We start from the raw sequence: 23,700 nt of genomic DNA, 5'->3' as shown, positions 1-23,700 counted from the left end.
AGCAACAAACTTGTATCCGAAAGCATTTCCCCGTTGCTGCAAAGCATATGACATTAGGGGTGTACCTATTGCTTTTTAAGGTCACGGGGGGACCATCCAAAGATTTGCTGGGGGTTCACTCATTTCCTCCTATGGCCCTGTGTGCATGGACTGCAAATGTAGGTATTTTTTGTATATGTTTAAGCATTTGAGCTCAGGAAACAAATCCCTGCTAAATTGTAATTATAGTTTTATTAGCATTAAATCCTGCGTTATAAATTAGGAAACACTGGGCATTGCTGTCTTTTATGTCTTTTCTGATCTATTGCTAATAATTATTTGCTCCCAGTATGGGAATGATTTCCTTTTTTTGGGTCCTCAGATTGCAATCTGCTGCTGATCTTTTCTAATCACTGATTAACCCTGCCTTGTTCTGCATCATGTCTATGTATAGATGTGGTGTTTTTGGTAAGGGCAGGGTTATGTTCCTGGGAGGGAGATGCTTTCTAGATGGATTGTGATCTGATGATTGGTGGAATATTAATTCAATAGCAGCAGGAGAGGTGTAGGAAGCTCAGATCTACATAATGAATTAAGCAGAAGCAAGGAGATACTTTCTCAGTACATTCCCAGGCACAGCTTCTTCTGCAGCACGGAGTACAGTGAGCACAATAGTCATGTCACCAAATGTCACTCAATATCATTAAATCTCACTCAAAATCCATCTTTTTGGGTTTGGGAAGAACACTTTTTGGGCTCTGTTAATAAATGATTCCTACTTCGGTTTGCTCATAAAATTTGTTTCTTTCATATTATTTTTTATTGTGACAGCTGTGCACTTTTGACAATTGGCCACTAGATGGCAGAATTAGTCATTGTTTTATTAGGAGACCTGTAGAAAAATACACCCATAGAATTCACCACCTGAGGCTGGGGGAATATAAAAAAAAACCTTTGATTTCAGGTCTTTTATAATTGTGTACTTTATGTATATCATGATATCTATGACTTTTGTATCTGCAGGCTGTAGGTGCTGAGATTTCTGTGAATGGATCAAAGTCAAGACAGAGATACCTAAGTCAATCAGCTAATGTGACTATGCAGACATTGTGGATCTCTCCTGAGTTTCAGGCTTGTTTTAAGTTGCCTGTGATACTTGATTATAGCACAGGCAGCTAAAGCAAGTCTGGGAAGCAGGTGACTGCCAGCAGGGCCCAGAAATGGACAAAAGGAGAAGATGTAAAATTCAAGCAGGAATATCTCTTCCCACGGTCATTGCAATAAGCTCATAAATCTTTTATATCAACGGTTGTAATTACTTGCTATTGTATTAATTGCTACTGTAAAACAATATGTGATAGGTTTTACGACTTAATCATAAATACAGTCATTCCTCAAAATATATAATATGGTCACAGTTTAAAAATGTTTAAAGTTAAAGTGCAGACAATTAAAGAAAAATCAATGAATACAATTATACAAGTTGCTAGATGTTGCTTATAGAGATTAGTGAGCCCAATAAGTAGCTGGGTGGAGTTTTGTGTGCAGCATGATATAGGTAGAACTTATACCCTAGCCTCTACTCCTGTACTTATTTTCATCAAGGGGTAACTAAGTGTTTTCTAATGAACACAAGAGAAATAACTTTCTTGGACTTTTTTGTGCCTAATGTTGGTTTTGTTGAGTACCAGAAAAGTCCCAAAAAGTTTTTTCTTTTGTTCTTATTATAGGGAACTCTAATTTATCTATAGATTACTAAGTGTTTTCTAATGTCTACAAATTCAAACTCTTGCTGTTCTAGGTCATAGGATTATTGGCAATCCTGCTTCTGCTGCATGCAGAGGCAATATAGTCTCACAGAAGCAATACGTTTTATGGTTTATAAAGCATTAAAGCTATTACAACTGCAAGTGATTTCACTGGTCTCCTCAACCTGAACAAAAATGGCAATGTCACGGTTTGCATAATAAATGGAAGAGGGCATTTAAGCTGTCTTTGTGTTTTTTTTGTGGTTGAGAATAAATAAATAAGAAATGGCTAAACAATTGAGTGTATGTGTGACTTTAAAAGGTTAAAATGTATTTTGTCTGACCAGTTTAGAGAGTTTGACCAATAACCCTGCAGTAATGCTTATTTACCTGTAGATGGCAGCATAACACCAATATTTATTTATTCATTCATCTTGTGCATTTTTATGAGAATATTCAGCACACCATTAGCTTCTATTTTATTGTTATTTTGTGTAAAAGTTTAGAAAGTGATATTTAAAATTGATTTCAAGCTTGACAATCTTCATTTAGAATCATATGACCAGCAAAATGCGTGGCACCACATTATTTCTGAAGTTTATCTTTAAAGCCTAATTAAACTTTTGTTATATCAGCTAAATACATGTTAAGAGTTAAAGCAAAAAGTGAGCAAAGTCCTGCAGCTCAAAAAATAAAATATCCTCTCCCATGCCAGCATGTTTGCTTCCCTGTGTGGAATCAGTGGTCTGCTTCAACAACTGAAATGGATTTTTTTTAAAATAATTTGCTACTACTTGGCAAACGTTTTCATTCATAGACCAGATTCATTCCAAGTTTGCTGCATCACCCAGGTTCTCCTATGATAGTCTATTGTCTCTAGTCTTGGAAAGCTTTAATAAATCGGGCTAATTGTGTCTACATGCACTCCAGTGATGGCTGCATTGCTATTCTCAGGGCAGGTTTCCTGGTGGTGACAACAGTGAGCTGTGACAGGGTGACAATGCAGAGACCAGGTTGGGAGACAGGAAATGAATGTTGATACCTTATAACAGGAGGAGATGGCATTGGCAGGTGATGGAGATGGGTACTGAAAAGCTCTCAAGACCGGAGTAGAGAAACACAAGAAGTAAGTCTGCAAGGATTCATAAGTTGAAAATTGAATGCTTGACTTACAAAGTATCAACCCCAGAGACAGCCAAGCAACTGGCATTTCTAGAACAGATGAGCAATGGCAACCTAACGGCAATCTCTGTACAGCTTTCCTGTTGGAGAAATGTGCAAATAAATCTCCTTGTAATCTCATCTCCTTTTCTCCTTCATTCTATTTTATGCAGTTTCCACAGCTGCTAAATTTACTTTCCTGGAATTTAGCAATTTAAAGCAAAAATCAAGCCAAAAATAAAAAATGTAAAAATCAATAGCTCATAAAAAAGAAAAAAAACAGCTTTGCTGCAATAGTTACCCTCAATGCAGGGCTGCCCCTTGCGATACTACTTTTAGGTCACTAGATGTCCTCAGTCTGACAGCCAGCATAATTCCATCCCCTGCCTAGGCTGCTATGGAAATCTGCAACGGCACAGTTGAACAATAAAGAGTACAGCCATGATCCCTTTGTCACTCTGTTGCCTTTTTCTCCTGTTGGCATGCCTATTATCAGCCTAATACCTGATTGTCTCTTTGTGCTGCTTCTCCCACTCTCAATCTAAGCCATGTTGTACACGGACTGCAAGGACCCTTATACCTTCCTGTTGCATTACATATTCCTGAGCTTCATTCATTTGTGTCTTTTGTATCTGCTTAGCTCCATTTATTATTAAGATACAATATAGCATTTTATCAGGTTAAAACTAGTTTACAAACAATATTTTAGTCTTAAACCTAATAATTAAAAAAATAACATTTTCAATGCAATTCATTTAGGGGGAGATGAAAACTTCCATTGGGTTTGTGTGTCTTTGTTGCTGATGATGAATAGAGGGAGATGTTTATCTCTTCCAATTAATATTCATGATGGAGCCCTATCAGGAGGTGTGACCGGTGCCCTCTATATTTCCATAACATTCACACATTACTGTCATCTCATTCAGAGCCAACAACAATGGATGGTGAATTTCCAAAGAGTTAAGTGAATGTTCTATGTGACACCTGTTGGTGTCAAAGTGACCAGAGAAATAAGATGGCCATCTATGGGCGCTGTGTGTTGTCACAGAGTACACACAGCTGTTATTATTGCACAAAACATCACTGAGCTTGTTTGAAAAAAAGTATTTTTAATGGGCACATATTGTGATTTCCCCAATTTACTGCTTGCTCTTTAATGTTTTGCTATTGTTCTAAAAGTATATCTAGAGTCGTGAAACCTTTCATTTTTTCCAATTGAAAAGATTTCCATTCACGTTTCAGAAACAACCAAAAAAAGTACAAGAGTGAAAAGTAATCCACAAAGTAAAAGTGGTTCCCCTTACTTTTGAAGTGAGTGAATCTCCCCTAAACAGGAATACAGAAGGCTGTAACCACCAGAAGGAGCTATTAATGATTTAGTTGAGAGGTGTCAAACTCTGGCCCGTGGTACAAATCTGCCCCGCACTGTAATTTTACTTGGCCCGTGAGAAAATACCAAATGTCTACTAGAGCTGGCCCGCTGATAGACAATGCATGCACCGATAATACTACAAATCCCAGAATGCTCTGCTGGCGCATCAATCAGAACCCACAGGAGCCCCCTGCTCTGTTGACATTTATTAGCGAACTTCCTCAATTGTAGCTTTTTTTCAATATTACGGTGGACCAACGACTTTGTCCAAATTTTTCATTTTGACACACTGTGTATTTGAGTTTGACACCCCTGGTTTAGTTGGATATCCCTGAATCTCTTCAAAGTAACCCAATCATTGGGAGATAATGGAAGTTGCCATAGCTGAGTTCATTATAAAGAATGCTCATATATCTAGATGCAAAGTGGATCTTTATAGTTCAGTGGTTTCAGTCACAGACAGGGAACAAGCATGCAGATGTGTAGACCGTTGTGCCTCTATTAGCTGAACACCTGAGCTGCATCCTCATTCTGAGTCAGTTATTCAAGAGGTAATAATGGCTAAGGATCCGCAAACTAACCAGGCAAGCTATATATTTTAGAATAAGGTCAGCAATGGAAGCTTATAAAAATCCTTCAGTGATAAGTCTGCTTTATTTATACAGAAAAGATATCACCCAACTAAGATATTTTATACAGCCGTATAAAGATATTATATGATCCCTAAGCCATTGCCTACTGGCAATGATAGGCCATAGGACACAAGGGTAAGGTTATTTCTGATCTTTGTCTACTGGGAACTGCATACAGGCGGTTACTGCTATACGTACAGGGGCATAACTGTAAATATAATGTGACTTTCACAAAATATTTACTGGTAGTGAATTTAATAAAAAAAACTTTCAACAGGAAGATTCACCTACAAGTAATGTTTTTTTTTTTAAGTCAGAATTGCTGCTTTATATCGATCAATGGGGCCACACAAGAAGTTAAAATAAGGTCTGATCAATAGGAACACACAAAGGGTTAAATTATGTCTGATCAATATATGCAGATTACTGCATGCAGGCATCACCGTTTACTCAATGAACTCTCATCTAAACATGCAGGCAACTTTAGCTTCCAGAACTCAAGGAGTTAAACTATGGGTATTCTTTCTGAGCAATGGACACTGCATGATTCACCCAAATTTGTTCATGAGTTTCCCATATTTTGCACATTGGATTCAATTCGAATATGTGTGGATCAAGTTATAGCTCCCGAGGGTTCTCAATTTCTCTATTCTTTATAATTTGTTTTTCTTGAGTGTTGCTTGTTTTTAACTTACACTTATATGGTTTACTGTTCATATTTTATTGTACCATGTGTTATAGTTTTTAAAGGTATAGTTTTGAAGTTTTATATGACAATCTCTCAATAGAGTATCCAAAAAAATGAATAAATTCTTTTCACGATTCATACTTTTTTTTGGAATCAATTCCAAAGCAATAAAGTGTACATAAAGTGTACAAAGCAATAAAACTATACCTATACATGCTAAATGTTTTTATATCTGGGCAGTGGGCAGTGCATGAAGACAGGATTGGCCATGGCACGCAGATGGTTAAGATAAAGCTACTGTTCACTACATTAGGATAGTTCCATACCTCAGATCCAGCTCAGCCATTTGCCTCATGCGAAAATCTGGCATATGTACAGCAGTAACCTGAAATCCTTCATCAATCCGCCACATGGGTACATAGCCCTAAGGATTCATTTTCAAATCTTTGGCAGACAGAGGGTTAATCTCTGGTCTTCTGTCTGTGGTTAATAGGAAGTTTATATGTTTTAAGCAAGCTACTCTGCAATCTTTTCAATCATTGAAAACATTAAACAAACAAAAAAAAAATGATCAAATGATCACATTTATGATGAATTTTGGGGCAAAATATTGATGAGAAAATCTGTTAATATTTCAGGAAAAATTATCTATTGTATTAACCATCAATATTTTAGTTATGATGACAAGTGGATAGCACAATACACGTCTGTAGTGTTGATCCCAGTGATTGATTTAAATTAAAGTATTATTAAAAATTACTTGGTGCCTAGCATTAGTCTCTGTCATACAGTTACAGCTCTATAGATTGCTTTTCAACACCTAGAAAGTAAATATCCCAGTCACAGGTTTACTCTCTATGTCTCAATCTCCAGCACACAGGCTGTTAGCTGTCACTGGCACACAGGGGGTTACTCTTTATAGTTTGGTCTTCTGCACACAAATGTAAAGGGATGTTTTTTACTATTAGGCCTCTAGCATATAAAGAACATCACTGATTGACAAAAGGTTACTCTTCATGGCTCAGTTTCCTGCAGCAAGGGGTTAAAAGTCTTTGGAACGCAAACAGTTACACTTAATGGCTTAGTCTTCAAACAAAGGTGGTTATATGTCTCTGGCATACAAAGGGTTACAGTTTATGAATCAGTCTTCAGCAAACAGAAGGTTAAACGTCTATGACACCTCGTCTGCAGCACACAAAGGGTTAAATACATCAAGCACATAAGGATTGACTTTTTATAACTCGGTGCCCAGCACAGAAAGCGTTAAACGTCACTGGCTCACAAAGGGTTGCTCATTATGGCTCAGTCTGCAGCACACAAAAGGTTAAATGCCCCTGTCACACAAATGGTTACCTTTTAAGGCTCAGTTTCTAACACGCAAAGGTCCAAGACACACAATGGGTTACTACGTATGTCACCAGCACACGGGGTTTAATGTCCCAGCACAGAAAGGGTTACTTTTTTTAAGGGTGATTCTCCAGCACACAGAGGGTTAAAATCTAGCACTCAAAGGGTCAGTCCCCGGCCCCCGAAGATCAATGCCCTACTGATGGCTCTATAATGGCCTCTAATTGCCCCGTTGTCACCCCCTCCCACCTCCATCATATTGTTGTCTCAGAGGTAATGAAGCGCACACAGCCCGCACCGTCGGCCCCGCTCCTCTCCACCTGTGACGCCGCCCGCTGTTTACAAAGAGTTAAACAGGCGTGAAATGTGGCGGAGGGGGGCGCTGTTCCCATGGTGACTTCGATCTTTAACAGCCCAACTTTTTATTAATAGTGAGATCGGGGCCGATAAGAGAGGCGGCCGGCACCGGCTCCATCTAAACGTGACACAGTCAGATGGCAGCTTTAATTAAAAAGACTTTTACAGAGGAAATGATGTCGGGAGGGGCCCCCTTCTCCTTTCTGGAAGGGCCACATCTCAGAGTGTTGCCTGGATATTATCCTGGTGCTGTCCTCCTCCCTCCCATCTATTCCCCATTCCCTCACCATCTAATAACAATAGTGTTATAGTCTTATTATTAATAGGAGAGGCGGCCCACCCCATGCGGGTGTCACAGCTCCGCTCCATGGCTCAGGGCACCGCATCCCAGCTCCTGCTCAACATGTACCTCACAGGTAGACCATTGCGGGGACCCCAAAAACACAGCCCTAGGGGTGACTGTACTTCTTCACCCCATATCTTCATTCCCTGTGGTCACTCTCTTAGTTTTCAGCCTACCTGCAGAGTCCTTCCCATCCTCATCCATGGATTCTCCTTCTTCCCCCAGAGAATTCAGCTGACAGTTTTTTGCCTGCGGAGAACCTCACTTTGCTTCCTGAACACCCCAAACTTTTGTCCTATGCTCCCCATTTTCACTCTCTGCAGATGGCGTCTGTAAGCCCCCATTTATATCTTCCATCAACGAATGACACCCCTTTATTCTGGTCTGGTATGTGTGTCACCCCTCACCCAGTATGTGTCACCCCTCTGTCTTGTCCTTGTATATGTTGTCTTTCACCCAATATGTGTCACCCGTCTCCTATTGTGTGTCACCCCTTTGTCTTGTCCTTGTACATGTTGTCTTTCACCCAATATTTGTCACCCCTCACCTAATGTTAATCACCCCCTTGTCCTGTTCTGGTATGTGTCACACTGGCCCAATGTGTGTGGCCTCTCTATCCTGTTCTGGTATGTATTACCGTTCACCCAGAATTTGTCACCCCTCCATCTTTTAGTTGTATTTGTGTCACCCCCTCTATCCTAATCTGGTATGTTTGTTACCCCCTCACCCAACTGTGTGTGTACCCTCTGTGTAACTCTGTTATGTGTCACCCCTTATCCAATGTTTATCACCCCAATATTTGTATTACTGAACACTTCTCTAATCCCTGTCTATGTCTCCACAGGTGTCTGTGCCCTATTCTCACCGCTTACATCACTCCTTGAGAGCCCAGTCCCTTTCTTTCACCCCTTATATCAGTGCTAAGCACCCCAATCTTTTTCTATTATCTCTTATATATTCTGGCATCCCAGTTTCTCGCTGTCACTTCTGCATTTTGAAACCCCTCTCTCTCTCTCTGTAACCCCTTAAATCCCTTGACACCCCATTATCTTTCTTTGTCACCCCTAACTCACCTATTACACCCCATTATGTTTCTTTGTCACCCCTAACTCACCTATTACACCTTAATATCATTCTTTGTCACCCCTAAATCACTTATTACACCCCATACTCTCTCTGTAACCCCTAAATCATATATGTTACACGATTTTCTGTTACCCCTTAAATCACCTATGACACCCCATACTCTTTCTGTAACCCCTAAATCAGCTATACTACCCTATGTTATCTCTCTGATACCCCTTATATCCCCTATGACACCCGGTTTCCCTCTGTTCCCCTTTTTTTTCTTCATGTCTTTACTGGTTCCCCTCAATCTTTGCACAGGACCCCCTCTACTTCTTTTGGCTCTATATTAATTCCATGTCCCCCTCCTCTCTTCTAATATTATTCTGCGTGACCCCAATTCTCACTTTGCTGTGTGTCTTCCTGTGTGGTGTCTCCCCAGTATTCTCATCCTCTGTGGGTTCACCTCCTGTCTGTCCCCGGGCTCCTCTCCGCAGTCTTATAACTCCCCACAAATCGGATTTCCTTTTTCCTGGACGCGTTTCCTGCCGTCTCTCCTTACATTGCCTGGGATCGGGGAGAAGCTGGTCCTGCCCCCCTAAAACTGCAGAGATCCCCCACAGCACACTGACTGAAGCCAGGATACCAGCATGATCTGATCCCCAAAACTACCCCCCCCCCCAAACACAACGACTGATTGAGATTCCTGGCTGCATCCCAGAAATACAAGGAAGTATTAAGACTCCTATTTCGGGTAGAACCCTTAACACTGAATGAGATCCCAGTTTTCCTTGACGCCCCAAAACTACTATCCCACAACGAGATATATTGATTGATTGGAAACCCCTGTAAGAGCCAGCCCAAAACACAGAATTATCCCCAAACTGCTACCCCTATACCAGTCATTGCATTGTGACCCTGACCACACGGACTGACATCTGGGGAACAGCCTGTCCTTACACCCCAAAATATACATTATCCCCAGATCCCACCCATGCATTGACATTTCTATGCCCCAAACTACTGAACAATCACAGAGCTCAATGGCTGGGATTTTCTGAGAAACAGCCTGCCCCTACCCTCAAAAAAATAAATACCTAACCCCAAATCTCAATGACTAACTGAGCTCCAGGGAGAAGCCTGCCCCAACACCCCAAGATTACCCTCAGACCACACCAGTGATATTTGTATGCGGCTATCACCCCACAGATTACACCGATTTATACTTTCATGCTCCTACACTTAAAATACAGATTACCCCCAGACCACACCAATAATACTTGTATGCCCCATATACTACAAAATACAGATTATCTCCAGCCCATACCGACTGACACTGTCATACTCCTACACCCCAAAATATAGATCACCCCCCAGACCACACTGACTGACACTTGTATGTCCTTACACCCCGCACTAAGAACTTTCAGAATTCAGCAGATGACTGAGATCCAGATAAACCGGCTCCTACACCCCAAAATATAGATCACCCCCCAGACCACACTGACTGATACTTGCACGCTCCTAAATCCCCAAATTCAAGAGAGGAATTGTCGGGTGCGCATCGTACGGAGGGGCAATGGAGGAATTGACAAGCATTTTATTTCTTTATTGCTACATTCCTTCTTCTGCCCACTTTACTTGTGATTTGTAGATAAATCATATATCGGTATTCTATTTATTTTTTATATATATTTAAACTGCAACATCATCTGAGCAGAACACTAAGCATCTCGCATAGCCGTTCATTGTTCCCCCCATCGGCTGCTCCCTTCTCTAACCAGCAACCCTTCTCTGGAAACTGTTCATCATTTATCATTCGTTGCTTTATCGCAGATCCGGTGGGAGAGACTTTCCTGAAGGAGAAGACCCAAAACTGGAGACCATTCACAGCCGGGGTGCAGAAAGGTGAGCCAGGTCCATGTACCGGTCCAATCCCTCCATATATTAGAAATAAAAATCATATATTAGGAATAAAAATAATATTATTCATTACAACAGCAACAAAATAATACCAGTACTAATAATAGTAGCATAAATAATATTAGTAATTATTATAACTATTATTAATTTTCTAATATTATTAGTGATAGCAGTATAAATATAAATATTTGTTGGTAATAGTAAATATTATTCATTTCTGTAATAAGAACATTTATATTTGTAGATTTGTAGTAGTGGTATATTTAAAACATATTAATAATAACTCCTCTTTAATTACAACTTGGTCTCATTTATGTTGAGATCAAATTCTGTGATTTACTATTCGGGCATAAAGCTCTTTATCAATGATAAAGATAATAATAATAATTTTACTACCCTAAAATAAAAATAAATCCAAATAATTTTTATTAGGCTTATAAAATAAAATAAAAGTTTACATTGTATTATATATTACTACAGACTGCAAATAAAGATATACAAAATATCTTCTTCATATAATTAAATGATGACACAATGCCACATACATAATATAAAGCTATAATAACCTTATATATGTGGTTGGATGCAGGTCAGACGATCTCGGCGCTGTCTATGGTGCTGAAGTTCAATATATCACCATTGCTGTGATTGCTGGGTCTGTACATGGTTTTGATGCATTAATTCCCCAATTATTTTTATTCGCTACTTTGCATTGTTTATAATCTGCCTTCCTAGGTGTCCTGTATAAAATATTAATTAAAGGGGCTTTCAGCTCCATGTGAACCTGCAGCAATGAATTGATTGGATACTAATTACATCAAGTATCATTTTTTTGCTGTTTGTCAGTGGCTGGATTGGTGTTATTGACCAATATTACTTTTATTGTACGTGACCATCTGTAATAATTATCTGTAGTATCCAGGCAAATGACAGTGAGAGGACAAACTCCAAACCAGCTTCTAGGCAGCTGCTTGATTGATAAATAAAAAGCTTTAAAACTGTTGATTTTTTACTGCAGATTACTTGGCAACCACAATATAAATGTGAGTGCTCTGTGCTCTGCAAAGCTGGGATCTTGACTAAGAGGTGACACCCATCTGCCTAAAAAGTTTCAAAGGCTTTTATGGGATTATACTGCTGGATACCAGAACAAAATACTGCTAATTGTTATCTGTTTTTAATTTATGGCTGTTTGCAGCTAGCGGAATGGAAGGAGGCTTATATATATATATATATATATATATATATATATATATATATATATATATATATACAGTATATATTGGGTAAAGTGGGGAAGGCTTAAAAGCAATGACAAGGTTGCTCCTATCTGTGTATTTGCCTTGTGATCATTGTCATGAGACAGAAAATATTGGGAAATGCAAGAGTTGTCACCAGAGCAGGAGATGATGACAAATTATTTAGTTGGGACACTTTTGATGACAACTGCCTATGATGAGAATTCTCCAAAAAATTTTAGAAGTGACTTAAAAAAAACACTTCTTTTCCACAACCCCACAGTGCACTGGTGTGCTGCATTGCATTGTTAAATTGCATTGAAGTGCTTGATTTGTTTTTAAGTATAAAATTATATGTGTATTAATGCATCAGAACATGCTGACCTGTACACACAACAACACAGCATGTTGGTGTGAAATGATGCAATTGGATATTGCTGTGTTGGGAACCCATTGGGTAAAACTGCCTAATGCAGCCCCACTTTGGTAGGAGCGGACCCTAAAAGCTTATTCACACTAATGCGCTGGGTTAATGCATGTGTGCTTTACCACAATGCATGGAAAGGCACAGGGCGTATGTTGGTGTGGTGGGTTGCCATTCATTGTTAATAGCACCCCAGGCATAACACTGCTGTGTATTGTGGGGAAATGAACGGCCGTGCATTGCCATGTGATGCTCTGTAAAAAAAATTCAGAATGTTTTTATGCAAATCAATGACTTGCTGTCTGCAGTGATTTCAGTTGTAAACAATGTTAGTAAAAAGGCACTACATTACTAAAATGTGAATAAACCCTAGGACCTGCATTAATGTTCATTGTGATATCGACCCCATTTATTACACTTAATAGGGCAATGCACACAAACAAACAACTCACTGTGCTGCATCACATATCATGAGAGCGTCAGACATTGCTTTCTCTGTATTATCTGATGTCCTTGAGTATTGCACACTTTGAGCCTGATTTATTAAAAGCTCTCCAAGACTGGAAAAGATAGACTATCATATGTGAACCTGGGCGATCCAACAAACCTGAAATGGATCTGGTCCAGGACTGAGAACATTGCAAATAATTTTTATTGTTCATCAATTTAAATGTATTTCAGGTTTGCTGGATCACACAGGTTCTCACATGATAGTCTATCTTATCCAGGCTTTGGGAGCTGTTATAAATCAGAACCTGTGTGAGATGCAGTGCACCACATGGTGTGAACAAGGCCTAAAAGCTGTCACACTATCAAATATGTACTTGCCATACTTTATTTTATAACACACGGCAAAATACAGCCATCTGCGCTGCTGCTGTTGAGATCCGGATCAAAGTCATTACACGGTTTGGGGCAGTGAGCAGAAACAGACAGAAATGTGTGAGAATTGACATCGCTTTCTATGCATCTTCTGATGTGCATATTGCAGATTATGAGAGCCTCTGTATACCATGCTGCCCATAGTATACCATGCTGCCCATAGTGTGAATGTGCCCAACCTTTCTGGAAGGCGATATAACCAGACAACATACATTCTTTTCAAATATCTATTAAGATTTAGGAGAAATACAAATACATTATTAATAAAAAAATACCCATAAGCAAAATTCAGTGTTTGCAGACAACTTCATGAATTGATTTTGTTTATCAATATTATAAATAATTTATATTTAATAAAAACACTCAACAGGGATAAAAATGACTGGGGCGTTTTTGTACAATACATGAATTTTCTGAATTAAAATTTGAATATTCCTTTCTATAAAGCTTATCAAATGTTCTTAACTATAAAAACAAAATAAAAAAAAATCTAAACAGTTTGTGTTATATTAATAGTCTCATGCTGTCAGGATAAATTGGCTTTTAAAGGGATACAAAAAGTGGAGTAGAAATCTACAATATTGCTCAAGATATAAATGTTCTAAATGCCACTGAAAAGCAAAATATTATTGCAGCATTATTGCAAAGTAAATCCAATTTAATTTTTTTTATCATCCTTGCTTAAACTGTATAAAGAGACAGGCATGCAGGAACAGGCAAAATGTATGCGACAAAGGGCATGGTCTGAAGCTGATCTTACATTATAGCGGTAGTATAGTGTAGTATAATAATAGACACCATCCCAGTATTGCAATCTAATGCTTTTCTTCTTTATTTAAAGTATTTAAAAGCTTTGTTATTTTTTTTGTGTATTGATTCTATTTTTGTACAGTTGCTTTGAATTTTTGTTTTATCTTTTCTTTGTGAGCTTTTCATTTTTGTTTTAAAATATTGTATCCAATATATAACCAGGTGCAGGATAGTTGAACTGAGCTTTTCTAACCCTTCTTAAAAAAATAATACCTTCGTCTGGTTTTCCTGTTTACTTAAAACACCATAATAACACAGTCAAATTCTCAATTTTGAATGAAATTTTGGGAAGTAAATACTTTCAGTTTTCCTTATTCCTAATAAGAATAAAAATAATTCACCAACTTAAATGCAATTTAAATGCAAGTGTAGAATAGATTAATGTTCGGACTGGTAAGTGTGCGTTGAATGTTTAACTGTAGATGGTTATGATTGTCTGTCCTTGGAAATAGTTTTTAATATTTCTTTCTAAATATAATTATTAGTGAATATTCCTCCCTAGAAATAGGTATGTAATAAAATATATTTTTGTTTTTATAAATTAGGATTAATGACATTAGGATTATTAAATACAGTATTTATTTAAATCATAGTTGGTAAATACATAGTTTAAATCAATTTAAGAACATTTTGCATTTTTAAAGCAGCGAATATGGCATTCACAGTACATTTACTGTGCAAAAAAAAAGCTTATTTTACCTAATTCTCTTTCACAAATCGTGCAACATTCATTGATTCATCCAATCTATTCTTTATAGAAGTTCCCACCATATCATTCACCCTTTACCAGGGCTAATGTAACATTCACCAAAAAAAAAAAACCTTTACTTGATACCACCACTATGCTCACTCACTCTCCTAATGTTCTGGAGCTCAAAAACAAGGCATAATAAACACCCTGCTATTCCACAATTTCTGCATGGAATACAATAAACTACATTATGATACATTAAATTCATAAAACAATCAGGAAAAAAACATGAAAAAGTCAATGTAAAAGGGAGAGATGAAAGAAAAAAAGGGATAAAATTTAATTTTAACTGAATGTATTTATACAATATATATATATTTATATGCAAAGTCCAATTTTTATATATATATTTCTGTAGACAAATCTCAATAACTCAATAATTGTATGTTTTCTAAGACACATCAGAACAGAGTAATTTTACTATAGTAAATACTTTGGTAAATAAGAGATGTGTACTGTACTTAAGGTACACTCACATTGCTAAATAATTAGCATCTGTTCCTTTGTAAATCACCCCCACTATGTGCTTATATAGAATCTTCTACGTCCAGAGCTATTAATATAATATTTACAGCAATGATTTTTACTCCTGATATTTTATTACAAATTTATTTCAGACAAGAATAATGTTTTACCTATTTGTTTATCACATTTTACTTTTTAATGAAAATGAATGCATACGCTGTAAAGTTGTAGAAATGTATGTGTATCAATGTCTAGGGTTAATGTCAGTATATATAGCCCCGTGTAAGACATAGGAATTTCAAACAATACACGGATGATTCCGCACTATTGTGTGTGCAAGAACACCAAGAAATGCTAACTTACACATCAGGTTTCACAATTTTCCTTAATGTACTAATAGCTGCACACAACTAAGTATAATGAAATTACTATACAAAAATATATCAAAATACAAGTAGTACAATTATATATGATATATATACTTTTGTTTTTCCAGAAAACTGAGAACATGCACATCACGAAAGCTCAGACTTCACTACATGCAATATAACCATGTATTTTTATTTATTTGGAGAGTGTATATTTTTATTGTTGTTTATATATGTGTATTTGGCCATTAGCTGTGTATTGTTGCTTTTGCATTTTTTCTCACTGTTGTGTTTATTTCTGTAAATAAAATAATAATATTATTAATAATAAAGTGGGGGTGGGGGACTTTTTGACATAGGAACAAGTCCAGGATAGCCAGGAGGAGCTTCTTTAATCTTTATAGGCCATTTAAAGTCTACTGTACCATTTAAAACTATAAAACAAGAGCAATGTGTGCCTAAAAGTAAACTTTATCCTCAAATTTAAAAAATGAGAATGGACAGGCATCCCATGACATACCATGTCTCTTCTGCAACAATTCACTACCGGCTACCCTGTTGTTATCCTTAAATCCTAAGAGCTCTATTTATAAAACAGGCAATTAGACATTCTCTCAAAGATTCCGATTCGTTTCAATGGCAGTAATTCATTCCCACAAGGGAATGTCTGATTCCATGTTTTAGAGAGAGCCCTAAGCTGCACATCCGCAGACCAATGTATAATTTTTGCAAATGTCAACATGAATGGCAAATGAACAAATGAATTCACATGTATGCACAGGAATTTATTAACGGCACCTCACCCAATGAAAACAGCCAAAGTGCCCAATTCTGGAAGAAGATGTTGGCTCAGATGAAGCTCTCAATGTTCCACATTAACTAATGAGTGCAAAGCAAAGCAAAATGAAATCTCCTATAAAATAGAATAGTCAAGAACAGGAAGGATTAATTCTAATACAGAGAACCTTGTATTTTAGACTTTGTTGAATCCCTAATATTCACTTACTGGCCACAGTATTGATTTCAGTTGTAGAGTATATGCCAAAATTTATAAATTTTGGCCATTTTTTTAGGGAAATGCAAAATCCAGTTTTGCTTGTCCCTAGTGAGTTTTAAGGTTAAGTTGACCAAAAGACTAATCCTACTGCTTGGACTCGGTTATATGGGAGTGCATACCTTTCCTTAAATGCCATTTGCATTTTATGGTTGGTTTTCCATCTACCTGGCACTAATCACATGTTTTCTCTCCTACAGGCAGCGGGCAGATACAGCTGTGGCAGTTCCTCCTAGAGCTGTTGTCTGACCACTCCAATGCCAACTGCATCGCCTGGGAGGGCACCAACGGAGAGTTCAAGCTGACCGATCCCGATGAGGTTGCCCGCCGCTGGGGGGAGCGAAAGAGCAAACCCAACATGAATTACGACAAGCTTAGCCGTGCACTACGCTATTACTATGACAAAAACATCATGGCCAAAGTACATGGAAAGAGATACGCCTACAAATTCGACTTCCACGGCTTGGCGCAAGTCTGCCAAACTGCACCCACCACCGAACAGTCACTTTACAAGTTCCAAAGCAACCTGCCACACTTACCTTTCCCTGGTCTCTCAAAGCTTAACTTAATGACTTCCGGAGTCTCTCCGGCCAGCTTCTCCTATTGGCCAAATACTCACTCGGCCCTGTATCCTGGGCATAGTCTCCAGGCCCCTCCAGGGGGATTCGGTTCTGTGTCCACACCACATCTTGGTTCTGTCAACAGCGTGGGCAACATGAGTGCCCATTACCATTAACCGGACCAGTATGGACTGGAAATATAAATTGCAGGTCATAATTGCATTAATTTAGAATAATATTGATAACAAAGTGTAATTGGTAACAGTTCCAATGCACAATGAGGCGCATGTATCAAGAGGCAGGAATGACCCATGTATATGTATTAATGGGAAATTTATTTTTAAATGCATTGAAAAAGATCATAAAAATAATTTGATGAGTATTTGTTCCTGGTATAGTTTGCAGTCAAAAATCAATATGTACTCAAAGGAAGCTTTGGTTATTGTATATACACAAGATGTGTTTCCTGCTTAGTAGTAATGTACAATTGCTGTACCCTGCATTCTTCTCTTTAAGCCCCCTGCCCTTCATTTGCAGCCCTACCTGTTTGAAGGCATTTATTGTATATTACTTACTATTTCTGTATTACTGCAGGTTAAGTGACTCACTAAATTGACTCTTTGGTTTACTTCCCCTGTTGGGTGGTCCACATCACTGATCTCTTCATCGTTACACAGAGAATGAAGTGTATTGGTGGTGATATCCCCAATACTTACACGATACCCAACATTACTTAATGGAGACTTGATTGAAAGCCGAGGACCCTACCAGTAGGGTCCTTGGTCTTCATGTTCAGTGATGTTGGGCATCATTCAACCCGAAAGTCTGAGGACATCTAGTGCCAACGAACAGGTACTGCAGGAGACAGCTCCAAGTATTGAGAAGCTTTTTTTTAAATTTTTTTTAAAACCAGATAGGGCTTTATATTTTAAAATAGACATTGACGGGTTCCTTACTGTAAAAAAAACACTCACCCTGTAGCTGATTATTTTTGTAAAGTAGTCTAAGCTTCAGCGAATTACAGATGTGTATGTATTACTAAATGTTGAATGCCAAGCACAAAAGCTGTTAATGTTACATCTAACTTACTTTGTGCTAATGTGAATATACCAAGAATACCCAGTGCAGGTGACCTAATTAATATCCTGCAGATAATACCTGGACATTAGAGTGAATTTATGAATACAGTTAACCCAGATGGTGAAGACTGTCATCTTATCACCTCCATTAAACTCTTCTTGCTTGCACTCTCTGAAAATGACTGGCAATGGTGCCAGGTAGGTAAGGAGGGAAGTTTGTTGGGGCAGAGTGGGACCATTACTTTCCCAGTTATGTGACACTGCTTTAGCCCGACAATTGACTGCTAGGACCAAGCACTGTCCCAGTGGAAGAGGTTGCATGCTCCTAAAAATCTTGAAGTGTTTTCTCATAAGCTGTTAGAGAAAGAACGAAAAAGCAGTAAGACCTAGCAACCCATGAAAAGGGGGTTCAGGTTGCCCCTTCCAGAGACCCAGTCACTTTGTCATTAAATGAGACATTTTACCTTATCTTAATATATCTGTCTTTTACAGTAAATTAGATGACTTGTCCTCTTTATTATTCTAGCACTTTCACAATGATCTTTAAAGAATATGAAACTTTTCACAGTGAGTTATATTTGAGAGTGGTACAATTTCTTGCTTTGATAAATGTGCTCCAAAATCTTTGCAGACACAAATATAAAAACATCTCTATTCCAGATTAGGACATCATTATGTAATGGTATTAGGTGCAATTTCCAAAGATGGTGCAACATACTGTGATATGCATGTGTATAATCTATTTTTTATTGGTTGATCTGATAATCTAAATTATGACACAAAGTGGAAGATTCTTTGTGTCCAACTTAATGTAACAGACAATTTTGAGAACATTTTATTTATTTCAACTCATCTAAACATTAAAAGATATTTCACTATACCAAGGTGTAAGGTGTTTTGTGTGCTGGTTCTAGTTAATAATGTTCTGGAGGATGGGAAAGTTTACAAAAAGAAGAATGAACTTCAGGTCTGTTGGGGTTTTATTATTGCTGCATGTACAATGTAATTTCAAATGTATTTTGATCCCCCTCCATCTTCCAGAAGGTGTTCTCAGTGAAGTCTGCTGGTCAAACTTCAGCCAGCATACAATGCTATATTGTAGCCAATTTCAACTTTGCAATCATTCCAGCATTCCTATGCCCTGGCTCAGACCCAACTCCATAAAGACATCATGTGACCAGCTTGGTGTTGGGGCAACTGGGTGTCCTTCACAGATCCCTAACCTCAACCCTACTGAAGATATTTCGAATAAATTATAATGACTAGGTCTTTTCCTCCAACACCAGTACCTGATTACACAAATGCTCTTTTGACTGAATGGGAACAATTTCCCATGGACACACTTCAAACGTTTGGCAAAGCCTTCCCAGATGGCTGGGGGCTGTTGGAGGTAAAAGCAAAAGGTGGTGGTGGGGGGTGTGGGCTCCATATTAATGACCATGGTTTTCAAATGGGACATTAAACAAGCTCACATAGATATGATGGTCCACAAACTTTGCTTCTATAGTATATGTAGTCATATATAGTATATGTACAGAAACTGTACAAACCTCTAGATCTTGCCAAACATGTAAAATCATTTGCACCTCGTCTGGGCTAAAAAGTAATCTGCAACATCCGTATATGAGCTACTAACATTATCATTTCCCCTATGATGAACCAAGACAAACTGCCCAGCAAAATTATGCCGAGCATAATTTTGAAAAGCATGATTACCCCAATACAGAAGAGTGCAGCTACCATTTTATCATAATGGGTGATCCTCAGCCATAACTTTAAAACCTAAAGCTTAGATTGGACAAAAGGGAATTAAAATCTCTGCCCAACATCATTTATAAAAAAAAGCTGTGGCTTCTATACTCAACCTAACTCTAGCAATGTCATTATTCCAACATTGATGCTGACCTATGCCCGGTGGTATTCAACCCTCTTCTTTTGAACCCAGGACATTAAGCCTTCACTGCCAACCCTGGACTGACCATAGAAAGTACCATATCATGATGGGTGGGTCATTCTTGGAAGAAAGGAGTATGACCTCCATGACACATAGACATCTTGATGGCAATGTCCTTGGTGGACATGCATGTGGATTTCTATCTAGCTAGCATCTTTGCACAGAAACATGCACATATATGATTCTGACACCCTGTAAGGTGTGAGCTAGAAGCTAGAAAAACATGGAGCATCAAATAAAGGTAGCAGGCTCATCTGGTATATGTTAAATCCACTGTAAAGTGCCAGCATTTTCAGTGATCTTAAAACACCTCAGGGTTACAGACAGTTATCACAATAATAAAACATATTATACACTAATTAGAAAAGTATGACAGTACCAGGGATAGCCTTGCACTATGACATCTTCATTTCCTTACTCGCTATAGCTTACCTTATAGGCTGGTCCTTTGATAACATATAACACTATGGAGTCCGTATATTACTATTAAAACCTATATTGATATCACCAAGATGGCTCCTTGGTCATTGGTCACCTGTGATCAGGCCAATGTGTGGAAAAGAATGCTGGAAATTGTGAAGGCGCTTGATAAATGCAATAAACCTTACAAATTGTGTTGGTAGCAAAAACTCAGCAAAAGATTAGTCAAACTGATTTAATCAACATGCCCTGGTGATTTTAAGATCATTCTGCCTTCATACAATTATGATTGTATTCATATTTCCTTCGTTTAGTATATAGGATAGCATTTACTACTGTGACTGCTAGGCTGTTCTGATAATTGGCCACTAGGTGGCAGAATGAGTCTTAGTTTTAATAACCATGGAAATGAGCAATGCATAGGGATATCTTGTGATCTTTTCCATAGGAGTAAAAAGTGGTCTTCCTGATTGATCATTCAGTCCACTCCTCTCTATCTGTGCTATTATTTTCCTGACTTTCTCCTTTTAGTTTCAGATTCATTTGGTGTTCACCAGGGTGATTTGTGTGCAAATGCTATCTGTTGAGGAATGCTTCTTTACTGATACAGTGTGTGAGAGGCAATGCTGTGAGCTGAGAAATCCCATATTTGCTGAAGCCTTCTGTTTTGCTGTCATTGTGTTTTTGCTAAGCTTACACTTAGTGGAGCCACAAAGCAGTTCAATGAGCTATGGGTCTTCAGGGTTGTACCCCCAGTGCGGTGGAGACCCAGTACAAAGCAGGTGAGGCTGGTGATTTATTGTGCTGTCAGCAGTGGCAGAGCTGAACTGATAACAAAGGTTAGTGAAAACTGTTTGAGGGATTCAGCATAGGGGAGGGAGTCATGGAGTGGTTTAAAAGTTGCCATAGTTCAGTGTTAACATAGGACAGAGGTTTGTTCTGATTTCAGTAAATAGGAGGGATAAAGAAGCACTAAATGGCACTACACAAGGGGAGGAGAAAAAAACATTAGGATATTTTGAATAAGTCGACTTAAAGCTGCATTCCAGACAAATATAATAGAGACAGATTTATGCAACCCCATAATTCGTAATATATTATAAGATAAATGCAATCAGTGCATCAGAATAAGTATATATATTGGATAAACAGAGGTACTGCAGGGGCAAGCCCTAAATTTTAAGTGATTCTTACAACAAAAGCTGTTTGTTAAATTTTATCTTTTAAGTAGCTATTTATTTTTATCTTGGTATTTTTAGCTGACATTTTGATTTAAAGTCAGAGCAATCAGAGACACACATTTTTTATTGTGTTTCAGTCCTGCAAGTACAATGCTAAGAATTTACATCACCAGGCTCTCCATGCGGACAATTTTGCTGTTTTTACGCTACCGCCCTAGGCACAAGCCCACAAGTGCCTTAGAACTGATATGACCCTGATCCCTTGCAATTCTCAACGTGGTGCATCTGCAACATGTGCCACACAACGCAGATTTTCCCCAGGTGGGGAGCATCCACTATACCCATGTGATTTGCTGCCCTTTGTTATAATTGTAAAGTGATGTACTTGGGTTAGTCCAACACATTGATTGAAGTACACAATTTCTGCCACCAGATGGCGCACCACAATAAGAAATACACAGATCTATTTCTGTTCCTGCCGCCCACCCATTCCTGGAATCTGGGAACATATCATGCTTGCATGAAGAAGGAGCCAACACCCATTCAATAAATCTGTGTCTGTCATGTAAAACCTGTACACAAGGAAAATGCAGACAAAGAGCAAAATATGTTATTATAATATTCTATGTTGTGGAATATTCTGAGCTTCCTCTGTATCCTGAGTGCCATCACCATATATATTTGACATCATTGTTCTGTTCTATCAATCATTGTTCTGTCACAAGGTGAAATCAAAACTCAAGCCAAGCAGTACAGTATACAGATTAAATGTGCAATGTATGGAAAGATCCATAGATCACCCCCACTTCCATTCCATCTCACTTCCCCATCAGCTGTCTTCTCTTTGGACATTTCACACTGTTAAATGCCACACAATCCCTTCTCCATCTATGGGTTTGTATAACATCCATTTGTACAATAAGCCTGTTGGGCAGAATGATAACTCAGTTGCAGCACTGGTGTTCTAAGTTTTAATTCTGGCTGTGACCAGCATTAGGTTTGTATTTTCTCTCTGTATTTATTTGGTTTCCCTTTCAAACATTCAGGCTCCTCCTACATCCGTTAAGCACAAAGGTAGGTAATTGGCTTCCCTTGAAGGGACATTAGATTGTGAGCTCCTCTGGGGGACAGTTAGTGACATGACTAGGGACTCTGCACAGAGCTTAGGTGCAAATCTTTAAAAAATAACTACACAGCGAAAAGCAACATATTGCATTTGGGAACCACAGTTGCGTACAGCCATGGTAAAGGAAAGGGAAAAGAGAAAGAAAAGGGAAAGGGACAAGAAAAGAAAGAAAAGATAAGGAATGGAAAAATAAAGGAAAGGTAAAGAAAATAAAAAGTAAATGTAAAGGGAAGAAAAAATGTAGGAAAGGAAAGAAAGGAAAGAGAAAGGAAATGAATGGAAATGGAAAGGGAAAAGGAAAGGAAAGGACATGGGAAGAGATTGGAGAGGGAAAGGTAATGGAGAGGGGAAAGGAAAAGGAAAGGAAGAAGGAAAAGGAAACGGATAGAGAAAAGGGAAAGGAAAATGAAAGGAAAGGGAAGATAGGACAAATTAAAAGAAATTAAAGGAAAGGGGAAAATAAAGGGAAGGAAAAGGGAACATGCATATCTGGTTACCAGTAGACCTGGGCACCTGGCAGCTGCCAACCCCAAACTTTGGCACCATGGGTTTGTAAGAGCCACCACTATCTCTGTTTTCCCAGTTCCCTTTGATATTTGGCCTGATATCAGCCTCTTGCTGTCTTCTGTACAACATAGCTCAGACGTGGAGCAGAATGGCATCACAAGGAGCCAACCAGCTGTGCTGTTGTGCAAGGAGCTGCATGCATGCTGAAAGTGAAAATGGTGCAAGGAAAGATGAGCTCAGAAAAGCTATGCTGGGTAAGGGGGCTT

At 38.3% G+C, this 23,700-nt stretch overlaps 1 protein-coding gene across 1 annotated transcript; it reads left to right on the top strand.

The window, feature by feature from the left end:
• Positions 1-7,651: 7,651 nt before the first annotated feature.
• Positions 7,652-17,343, top strand: FEV (FEV transcription factor, ETS family member). The gene is made up of 3 exons (XM_072416798.1): positions 7,652-7,700; positions 10,529-10,600; positions 16,808-17,343. Exons 1-3 carry the CDS (start codon positions 7,652-7,654, stop codon positions 17,341-17,343), a joined length of 657 nt encoding a protein of 218 aa, XP_072272899.1.
• The last annotated feature ends 6,357 nt before the right edge of the window (positions 17,344-23,700 follow it).

Source organism: Pyxicephalus adspersus, chromosome 7 (genome assembly GCF_032062135.1).
Source record: "Pyxicephalus adspersus chromosome 7, UCB_Pads_2.0, whole genome shotgun sequence".
Classification (NCBI taxonomy): Eukaryota; Metazoa; Chordata; class Amphibia; order Anura; family Pyxicephalidae; genus Pyxicephalus; species Pyxicephalus adspersus.
Note: the sequence above shows the minus strand (reverse complement) of the source record. Positions and strands in the feature narration are given on the sequence as shown.